The 11,742-nt window shown below is 33.1% G+C and overlaps 1 protein-coding gene across 1 annotated transcript; it reads left to right on the top strand.

The window, feature by feature from the left end:
- Window positions 1–2,946: 2,946 nt before the first annotated feature.
- On the top strand, window positions 2,947–11,649 carry LOC126770199 (zinc carboxypeptidase-like). The gene is made up of 9 exons (XM_050489460.1): window positions 2,947–3,148; window positions 4,797–4,927; window positions 5,688–5,769; window positions 6,112–6,268; window positions 7,148–7,308; window positions 8,061–8,148; window positions 8,754–8,956; window positions 10,227–10,314; window positions 11,033–11,649. Exons 1-9 carry the CDS (start codon window positions 2,990–2,992, stop codon window positions 11,230–11,232), a joined length of 1,269 nt encoding a protein of 422 aa, XP_050345417.1. The 5' UTR covers window positions 2,947–2,989; the 3' UTR covers window positions 11,233–11,649.
- The last annotated feature ends 93 nt before the right edge of the window (window positions 11,650–11,742 follow it).

Raw genomic sequence — 11,742 nt, forward strand, 5'->3', positions numbered from 1 at the left:
TAGCGGGTCATTATGATTAGTACTATCCTGATGAACCATCAGGACAGTACTAATCATAATAGTTTAGATAATCAGACATAGCTTCATAGTTCCCAAGATTGCTGGCACAATGGCGATATATGGAACAGTTAATATTTCTTACAGCACCAATGTATAAAAGCGTTGGTGATCACTTATCATCAAGCCTATAAGCCAGTCCGTCAAATAAATATAAAAGATACACTAAAAGACTTAATATTTTCCTACATAATCTGCACATGACTTAATACGCAAATTGATGTAATTATGTGGGTTTGAAAGGTAAATAAACAAGTATTTAGTAAATTTTATTTAGACATTAATTGAACTTTATTTACTTCAACTTTAAACAAAGCTTTCAAACATCATTAAAACATTTTAATTGTATTTACATGTAACATAAACAGTAATTATTAACACACAAGTAATTAACACAAAATATTTAACGTAAGGCTACCTTTTAAAGAAGAATTAAAACAAAACAGCCACCTTCCACCCTTTAACCCTTCGGTCCGTCGTTGATAAAAACCTCTTCTGTTTGAAAATGAGTCTATTTAGAGTCACATTCTTAATTGCTGGGTGGATACACAAGGTACACTCACTCGACACAAAAAGCATTTACACGTTTTCGTCACAGCATTACACGAAATGTGATATGACCACAAATTAAACTGCTAAAAACTGTAATGGTTCTCACTCTGATTAATAACTGATATTCTTATAGAAACCCCACATCTCGGAGATGATTTAGGGATATGTCAGACTAGGCTATTAACCCTTAGCTAACATTAATAACATTTGAAGTCTTTCGACGAAGAACTGTCACTGTTCAAAACATCCTGAAGTTGTTTCCTATTGTTACAGTTATATAATATGTTTTTTGTTTAGTGTCAAAAACGTAAGATGTACTTTTATTATTTATATCTGGTGTAAGAACATTAATTAAGTGGTAATTTTAAAATTAAATATGAAAGGAACTAAATATGTCGAAGTCATGGAAGTAATCATCGTAGGTTATGATAGGATTCAACGATAGGAAAGGGTTGATTGATTCTACTTACAAATTATCACTTTATAGCAATCGAATCGAAACGTTTATACGATTTCTTACTCTACTCACATAACGATCTAGTTTCGTTTCGGTCGAAATCGGATTGTAAAACAATCGGGATCGTATCGTAGCCGTTATAAATTAGTAGAATTGGCTCCTAGTTACGATGTAACTGACGTTTATTTTTGTGACGTTTATTTAATTTTGATTGTAACTTTTATAAGTTAATAGAATTAGCCCTCAGGTAATATTTTATACTTTAACTTTAGCCTGAATATTATATATATTAGCCTACTCATATATATATATTTTTTTTTATATATAACAAATAATAATATATAACACAACAAAGTCAATAGCAAATTGTTCAAATGATGCTTAAAGTTTAAAGTAAATATTGTTTGAAATATAAAAATCAATAGATAATACACGCAAAAATCATTCAATAATCATAATTATCATTTAATAATATTATTATAATGTTCGTTCAGTTGAAAATCTAATTTATTAATTTTATTTTGAATTATGATCTACATAAAAGGCGATTCACCTTATTCTACGTATGTAATTCGCAACCTATAAGCTGAATATATATATAATAATGTCCTCGAGACCGATTTCAGCCACGGCGAACGATCTCAGGAAAAATGCATCAGTGCGTACGCAAACACAGGTGCACTCTCTATTCCCTAACTCTCATAATCCAATGGGACAGCAATCCGAAACGTCCGGAGAGAGTTCAGGCGCAGGACCAAGGACTTTACGTGTTTTCCGAGGCACGGAGTATACACGCTTCCACACACAGAATTTTTTGACAGAATAACCCAATAACTTTTTATTGACCCGACCCGGGAATTGAACCCAGGACCTCTAGGTCTGCGGCCTTACATCAAGCCACTAGACCAACGAGGCAGTCAATATATTAGGTACAAGCGAAGTCACACACATTCTAAGGTAATGTAATAAAATTATATCAGTACAATACCAAGTACCCGCACATTGACTACATACTTGAGATTGCGATTGATTTTACGATTAGACACACAAACATTCTATAATATAAATGATCCATTGTCTATGAATATAAGAAAATGAAAACTATTGTTTTTGTAAATAAATAAATATGGGCTTTAATTTTAGTCATTGGGATATTCCTATTATAGTTAATACGCTACAAGTACCTACTAACTAATCTCTCTTATTAGTTTAATGACCCTTAGTCCCTTGGTAAAACTTTTTTTTATAGTATACGTAGGTGGACGAGCATATGGGCCACCTGATGGTGAGTGGTCACTAACGTCCACAGACATTGGCATTGTAAGAAACGTAAACCATCACTTACATCACTAATGCGCATCCAACCTTAGGAACTAAGATATTATGTCCCTCGTGCCTGTAATTGTAATCATCCTTCAAACCGGAACACAACAAAACCAAGTACTGCTGTTTTGCGGTAGAATTTCTGATGAGTGGGTGGCACCTACCCAGACGAGCTTGCACAAAGCCCTACCTACCATCTAGTATACCATCAGTAAACTAATTCGTAGATACCTTGCTTATAAGACTGCAGTTTATGTAGTCTTCGGTCCAAATCCCGAGATCGTAAACCCCACAGAATGGATCTTTCACTTATCATTATTACTTCGTAATGTTATTTAACGAAATGTAATTATAATTAACATTTGACTCAGAACTTAGAATGTTAATAAACTGAAAGAAAGAAACATATATATAGAATCAATAAATTCAATATTACATAGGCGAATAATTTTGCAATCAGTGGAAAACAAGTTCTATGAGACTAGTATATGCATTAATTATTTGAACAATTTTATCTAATGCTTCGACTTTTAATATATAGGACATTGTACTAACGATTACTGTTCCATTCTTATATTATTTTCCAAAGCCATTACTAAAATGATAACGAAATTGTTTGTTATTTTTATATTTTTCTTTATAGATTTTTCTAGTTCTAAAAAATTGGAATATAAGAAGTATAATAATTATAAGTATTATGATATAAAAGGAGACGAGCGAGCATTGGAACATTTAAAAATACTTATGCAAGAGAAAGATGTAAGTTTTTAGACATTTATAATTATATAACATTCATTGTGTTCGAAGCCGAGATGTCCTAGTGGTTAGAAAGCGTGAATCTTAACCGATGATCGTGGGCAAGCACCACTGAATTTTCATGTGCTTAATTTGTGCTTATAATTCCCCTCGTGCTTGACGCTAAAGGAAAACATCGCGAGGAAACCTGCATGCGTCTAATTTTATTGAAAAACTGCCACATGTGTATTCTACCAACCCGCATTGGAGCTGCGTGGCGGAATAAGCTCCAAACCTTCTCCTCAAAAAGGAGAGGAGATTACAGGCTGTTACTGTTACTTACATTGTATTCAATTATTTTATCTCTTTGTATTGTAACAGAAAATAAACCAGTTTCTGAAATGTTGATCAATGCTAAATTAACTAATTTGATTTTCTTCTGAATTTTAATTGGTCGATGGTAACCTATGATGTAATACGACCAATCAGCGTTCTGTATTTATTCACATCAGTAAATCTGATTACGGCAATCGTTTCAGAAACCGTAGGATGTGATGTATCTGATAGAGTATTAGGTTAATGGGGAGAGGGAGGAGTTGCCTTGCATTAAGTAACCACTTATCATCAGGCGGTCTATATCTCGACTTCTACGCACATTGGAAAACCTAGTCTTAAATAATAATTATAGTAATATGAATATAACATAGTTGTACAATAACAATAAATTATTTATAGTTCTTATTCGATCCGTGTTACTAAATTATACAAACACGAGCTTGTTTATTTAAAATATATGCAAAATTATCAATAGTCGTTAACATAAATATTTAAAAAAAACAACTATTTAAATAATTACACACATAGTTATGTGATAAAATTCCATATTATGCGTTAAAATTGGTACAAATATTAAAGAAAATATGCAAGAGAAAATTAATATATATACAGAAAAAAAATTACGTTAATAAGACAAAAATATTTTTCCTATTATGTAATAATATATTGCAACGAAGTCTATAGTATACTCACTAAGCACACAGAAGGAAGAAGATAATGGCGGCGTTGAGGTGGTGGTATTGCTAATTTGCCTCAACAACTGCCTCGTTGGTCTAGCGGCTTGATGTAAAGCCGCAGACCTGGAGGTCCTGGGTTCAATTCCCAGGTCGGGCAAATAAAAAATTATTGGATTTTTCTGTCAGAAAATTCTCAGTAGCATCTCGGAGTCTGGAAGTTGGAAGTGTGTACATTCCCGTGCCTCGGAAAGCACGTAAAGCCGTTGATCCTGCGCCTGAACTCTTTCCGGTCGTATCGGATTGCCGTCACATTGGTTTATGAGAGTGATGGAAGAGAGAGTGCACCTGTTTGCGCACACACTTGTGCACAATAATATGTCCTGCGCAGTTGGCTAATCTCTCTTGAGACGCCGCAGTGGCCGAAATCAGTCTGGAGGACATTTTATTATTATTAATTTATGTATGGTTATGTATAGATATAATAAAGTATTAATAATACATGTAAGGTAGATGTGAATACTTGCCATCACACATTTATCAGTGTACCTTTCAATTAATGATAAGAAATCTAATAGACACAAACAAAGCGAAGACTCAATAGCGCCATTTTATGTTGCCTGTTGTCGTGAGGTCTTCAATTATACTCATAATTTTTACAGGATACTTTGTTTTATTCAAGCAACAGAAAATCAGCTCAAATATTAGTAGCTCCTGAATTGAACTCAGTTTTTCTAGAAATAGCTAAAAATGATAAAGTGAACACGACGCTAGTCTATGATGATGTATCTGAGTAAGTTATTTAAGTCATTTTATATACTATAAATTTTATTTTTATTTGTAATATCTAAGCCTATGTCGCAACGAGATCGGACTCAAACGAATTTGTGTGGACTTAAGAGATAAAAAGTATTCTTCGACTTTTCTTTATTTTGGTGTTTTTTTTCCATATTGTTGATTTTAAAGAGTATATTTTAAGATACGTAAATCTTTAATCGAATCGGTCCAGTGAGTAGTTTTTTTTATATATAATAGGTAAGCAGACGGGAAAATAATTCACTTGATGATAAGTGGTCACCACCTCCTATAGTCGTTGGTGCTGTAAAAAACATTAACCATTCCTTATTACCACCAACCTTGAGAACTAAAATGTTATGTCCCTTGTGTCTGTATTTACGCTGGCTCGCTGTTCCTTCAAACCGGAACATAACAATATTTAGTATTGCTGTTTGTCGTTAGAATATCTAATGAGTGAGTGGTACTGCCTGAGAGATTCCCGTCACAGTAGTACTTCTCAACTTAAACTTATACTCTCTTAGGTTTATAGTTTGTTAGGAAGACAGCATGTGCTTGCATTAATAGCTTTACCGGATATTTTAATGCATCGCCAACTCCAGGCTGCTACTGAGAATTCCTTAACCACAGAAAACAGAAAAACAAAGAAAAAAAATCAAGTTCCTTATAATCTTATAAGACATAAATAACACAGTAATGGATACTTAAACAAATACACTGTATGAATACTGAATTGTAAAAAATGTATTTTGTTTCAGAGTAATTCGTTCAGAGAAGCCTACAATTTCAAGGAGAAAGAATAAAAGATTTTCTTGGGATACTTACTACGATATTGATGACGTAAGTTAAAACATAACAAACAAACTAAACAGATGCTCGTATATAATTTAAGTATAATTCAAATAAAAATATTTGTTCCACAAAAAATAAAAATTGGCTTCTAAAATTTGCTTGTCCAATTATCTCCTTAAAAAAACTTAACAATGTCCCAACAAGCAATACCTAGTACAGTAGTTTAAGTAGGATTGTAGTTCAACTTTGGAACTCTAATGGACCGAACGCAATAATATTAATCATCCAATTTGGCTTACAAACAAAAAAAAAAACGAACGTACCTATATATACAGACGAATTGAGCACATCTTCCTTTTGTGAAATTGGTTATAATTATTATATTTTCAGATTTACAAGTACTTGTCTGACGTAAGTAGAACTTATCCGCTCTGGACAGAGGTAATTGTAGGTGGTATGACTTACGAAGGTCGTCAGATACGAGGTCTTCGTATCAACACACCAACCGAGGAAGGAGTAGAAAAACCAGTGTTTTTCATTGAATCAGGTAACCATTATTATCCTATGATAACAGTAAACTAAGCTTCCTTTAATACCGCAGAGCTGGGCTAAAGCCACTTCTTCTTCCTTCTCTAGTTGAACTGGTAGATTTATTATTATTTAAAATGTACCATAATTTAAACTTATGTAATAAATAACCTGCATGTGTTGAATTTTACTAAAATTCTGCCACATGTGTATTTCACCAACCCGCATTGGAGCAGCGTGGTGGAATAAGCTCCAAACTTTCTCCTCAAAAAGGGAGAGGAGGCCTGAACCTAGCAGTGGGACATTCACAGGCTGTTACTGTGTAATAAATACTAGACACTTTTGTTATACGTGCAAAATAAAGTTTAGAAATGACTAGTTTTCGCCCACTACCCGCGCTTTAGCGTGAGGAGGCAGGTAATTAGGTACAAGAAAATTCATGTCATTTCTTTGGCTCAAGCTTGCTTCACAACGAATTTCATCAAAATCAGTTCAGTAATTTAGCAATGAAAGCGTAATAGACGGACAGAGAATAGACAGATTGATTTCTAATATTAATATACATAATACAACTGTGTCACATTTCGTGTGACAAAAGTCGTAAATATAAAAATATATCACGAAACAAAATGTTACTAAATTAGTGTCTAATTAAAATTTGTATTTTTAAACTTAATCCTAAAATTTATATTGTGACGCAGGCACATAAAAAATAAATTAAATCAAAACAAAACAAAAGATACACCAAATTCACGGACAACAATTCTGTGGAGATGTTTTTCATTGACATTCGAATTTGACACGCACGGAGGATCGAGCAATCCCAAGAGATTCTTCTTTGAGAAACAGAATTCAAAAAAGGAGCAACGTAAATCTAATATTGACAGTTTCTTCTTAGGTATACACGCGCGAGAATGGATCGCCCCCGCCACGACAACGTACTTCATCAATCAATTGCTCACGAGCTCAAACCGTAATGTAACAAGATTGAGGGATCAGTTCGACTGGCGGATCTTCCCGACTGTTAATCCTGATGGATACCATTACAGCTATGTATTTGTTAGTACTATTGAATATTACTATTTTACATTATATACTTATGTATGATTTAGAGGTTTTGAAAGATAGTGTAAAAGCAAAGCCGCGGAGCCGAGATGGCCTAGTGGTTAGAACACGTGAATCTTAACCGATGACCGTGGGTTCAAACCCGGGTAAGCACCACTGAATTTTCATGTGCTTAATTTGTGATTAAAATTCATCTCGTGCTTGACGGTGAAGGAAAACATCGTGAGGAAACCTGCATGTGTCTAATTTCATTGAAATTATGTCACATGTGTATTCTACCAACCCGCATTGGAGCAGCGTGGTGGAATAAGCTCTAAAACCTTCTCCTCAAAAAGGGAGAGGAGGCCTTAGCCCAGCAGTGGGACAGTTACAGTAACAGCCTGTTAGGCTGTTACTGTAAAAGCAAAAACATATTTTATGCAATCCAAAATATGACGATCAGAACCTCTACTTGCTCTTATCAGATATTGCATATTACGCTTTGATGGATAATCTTGATACTTTGTAGGTACGCTACGTCCAGTAATATGAATAATATAATTGTATCATAAATACCGCAACAAACTACTGAACAAAAAATCACATGAGAACTCTTTTTTTCTCATTTTCTCCTCCTTACATGAGAAAAAATGATTTGAACAATAAATTGTCCAAATCATTTTTTCAAAGCTCCGATTCAATCAAACATGGATAATTGTGTAATAAATGTGTTTTATTGTAATGTTTTAGTGTACATACGCTTTCAGGACCGATATTGGAGAAAGACTCGCTCAATATCGTCTAACGGCTGTATAGGCGCTGACCCAAATAGAAATTGGGATTATAACTGGGGACGTGAGTAATTAATTACGTGAATCTCCAAATTGACTTTTGCTAAAACCTTCTAATATGTAACTTAACAAATTGCTAGTCTTACATACGGGACAGCCAAATCTTCTCTTCGATTGATGCTTAGTTTTAGTATTTATTGCAATATTAATAAAAAGGTCACGTACAACCTCTTTTTAAATAATTTAAATATTGTTGAACTGAACTACTCAAATATAGTATATTATGTAATAATTTGTAATCCTGAAAATTTGATTGTGATACTGTTAAAAAATAAAAACATGCATTCGCATCAATCTACTAAAGTCAAAATAATAGAAAAAAACACCAAAGGAGCGTACAAAATCTTCTGTGAGGATCAGAAAGGCAATAAATATAGTAGTAGTAGACACTAGACACGGGTACTATGGTGATCACTATGTTACGAGTTCCCTTTATATAAGGATGTAACTGTCTAGTTTGACGAAAAAACTTTTTGCAAAAATTTCAAATTTCACATAGTACTATGACATGACGCTATGATCTTCGGAACAGAGAAGCTAGTGTTAGTCTATAATGTTGAATACAATATATATAGAAAATAAATCTCATAATTGTTATATTTTTTATAGAGTATTCAACATCAAATAATCCTTGCGATTATCAAGTCTACGCTGGATCACGTCCGTTTTCGGAGATTGAAACTAAAACATTATCATCATATATATCTGAAATAGATAACCTACTGTTCTATGTAGCATTTCATTCCTATGCATCTCTTCTGTTGGTTCCTTACTCTGATTCTACTGAGCACGTCCACAATTACGAAGATCTAGTAAGTTATTTAATATAATTTTGATATCAAACTATTATAGGCTGTAATAATTATTAAATCCAAATTAGTCTGACTGTGGATGTTTATCTTATTATGAATCTCACTTGATGATGACGACTGGCGATGACTTTACAACACTGAGCTTTTAAATGTTTAATTTGTGTGCTAAAACCCCAAAAGATCTTATCTTAAGTGCTCAATGGTGAAGGAAAATATCGTAAGGTAACGTATGTGTGGGATGAACCAGTACGATGCGATAAACTCCAAACTTTTTCCTAATCTGCTGCTACTTGTTCATACATTCAAAGCCACTCAGACATGGTTAAGTTATTACTAATGTTATTGACATATTATAATATATTTAATACTTAGTGTAGTGCACAACTAGTGTTAAAAAATATTGTATTAAAGACTTAAAAAAAAAAACAAAGCCAAAAAAAGCAAAGTAAATCTTTTTGGTCGGTTCTTTTCAGTCTAATTATTTTTTTTCCTTACCAATGGTAGTAGTTTTATATTGGTTTATTAAAATGAAATATCTTTACTAGATGTTTATTATAATATCTCCGAATAATCATTTACTGAATTGAGAATTAAAACTTAAATGTTGCTAAAAAATACAAATTTGAGATTCGATAACAGTCCATCTACAGTTATTCAAGATAAATTCAATTAATCTATGGATAGATATGGACTAGCAACAGCTGTGTGTAATCGCTAAGTAATAATTGGGCTTAAAAAAACCGTTTTCATATACACTAATTGCTAACATTTTCATTATGAATTAATTAAGGCGAGCCTACAGTTAGCAGTTGTCGGGCCGGTTGGCGTGGTTGGTAGATACTTGCTTTTCTAACCGAAGGTTGTGGATTCGATCCCCACCCAGGACAGACATTTGTGTGCATGAACATGTCTGTTTGTCCTGAGTCTGGGTGTAATTATCTATATAAATATGTATTTACAAAGAAAAGTAGTATATATCAGTAGTCTGGTTTCCATTGTATAAGCTCTTCTTAGTTTGGGATCTGTGTGAATAATGTACCAGGATATTATTTATATATTCATATTCATAAGACTTTGCCAATATACTCCAGTATTGAAGACATTTTTGTTATTCGAATAATATGATTATTATTCTAAGCAACATAATGAGCAGATTTAATTTTATCACTGTCGAATATTATTAAACACCTTCTTTAATAACGATAACGATAAATTTGACTTTTCTATAAGGGTTATCTAAGTGTTGGTACATTGAGTCGATTTATTTTAGGTGCAAATAGGTAAGGTGTCCTTGGATTACGGATATCGAGTTAACACAGAGAAATACAGTGGACCTGGAACCGCTGCAGAGACATTATGTAAGTGTACACAAAGACCGGGAAAAGTATAGTATATATAGATACGTGGCCCTTACCCATCCATGGATCCATATCAGAAGACTCATTCTCACTATGCGCTCTTCTTGGACTTCTTGAATTTCTCTTCTTTTTTATTACTTTATTTTTACCGAACATGATTTTTTTCTTAATAATGTAACATATTACTGTATTATTTTAAGATAAAATACGTGAAACATAGCCGAATATTGCACAAGTACAAACATTGAGATATCTCGGGCTTAATTTATATTTATGATTCATCTCGTGCTCGTCGGTCATGGAAAATATCTTGAAGAAACCTATATGTGTCGAATGAAGGTCTATTATATTTATACCAACCTTTATTTGAGCAACATTATGGAATTTTACAACCTCGAAATTCATTGAAATTCTGCCACATGTGTATTGCACCAACCCGCATTGGAGCAGTGTGGTGGAATAAGCTCCATACCTTCTCCTTAAAAAGGGAGAGGAGGCCTTAGCCCAGTAGTAGGACATTCACAGGTTGTTATTACAACCTCGAAATGTTCTCAAGAAGAGGGTATTTAAATATATATTTTTTACTTAAAATAAATTAAATGTTATGTAATATATTTTAATATATTACTCTGTACTTAACCTCCCATGTTGTACTTACCGTGGCTTTATTTAAGACAAAGTTTGACCTCTATGCATTAGTAATATTATGTTATTTTAGATAAAGCATCTGGTGGTAGCATGGACTGGGTCCGCTACGCTCTCAATACGCCACTAGTTTACACATATGAACTTCGTGGTTCCTCTTTCCACTGGCCTCCGGAAAAGATACCCGAGCAAGGAGAGGAGGTCACACAAATGATTCTCGGCCTTGCAACAGAAGCGGAGAACTTAGGATATTATTATAGTGATATAGCTTAAACATTAAAAGAACCATTGTTTTTTTATATATATAATGTTTTAGATATATAGTTTTTTAATTATCATACTAAAATATAAGTGAATTTACCTTTATATATATCTGAGTTATTCATTAACTAGATATTTTACTTATTCTACTTATTATCTCTTACAGTTTAAATGACATACCATACACGACACCACCACGACATACTATCATCAAGCACCTAATTATCTCTATATATATAAATAAAATGCCTGAATTAAGACCACAAATAGACCTATCAAGGACATATACACATTTTCCGTTTTTATACATAGTGATATAGGTATAAGATGAAACCTATTGAAAGACGACTGATTGATCTACTTCATACAATGCTGGTTTATAATTTTGTCAATTACAAGAAAAAAATTAATAAAATTTAACGATAGTTACACGAGTGGTTTCATTTAAGACGGCTGTGTTACACAGTGGAAATAATGTTTTCACCCCCTATCTTCTTTTATATTTAATAAGGTCAAAATAAA

This window comes from Nymphalis io, chromosome 8 (assembly GCF_905147045.1).
Source record: "Nymphalis io chromosome 8, ilAglIoxx1.1, whole genome shotgun sequence".
NCBI lineage: Eukaryota > Metazoa > Arthropoda > Insecta > Lepidoptera > Nymphalidae > Nymphalis > Nymphalis io.

Coding starts and splice junctions, on each gene's coding strand:
- LOC126770199 (XM_050489460.1), top strand. CDS start 2,990: ATGATAACGAAATTGTTTGTTATTTTTATATTTTTCTTTATAGATTTT. Junction 3,149..4,796: donor TACTTATGCAAGAGAAAGAT/GTAAGTTTTTAG, acceptor TAATTTTTACAG/GATACTTTGTTTTATTCAAG. Junction 5,770..6,111: donor CTTACTACGATATTGATGAC/GTAAGTTAAAAC, acceptor TTATATTTTCAG/ATTTACAAGTACTTGTCTGA.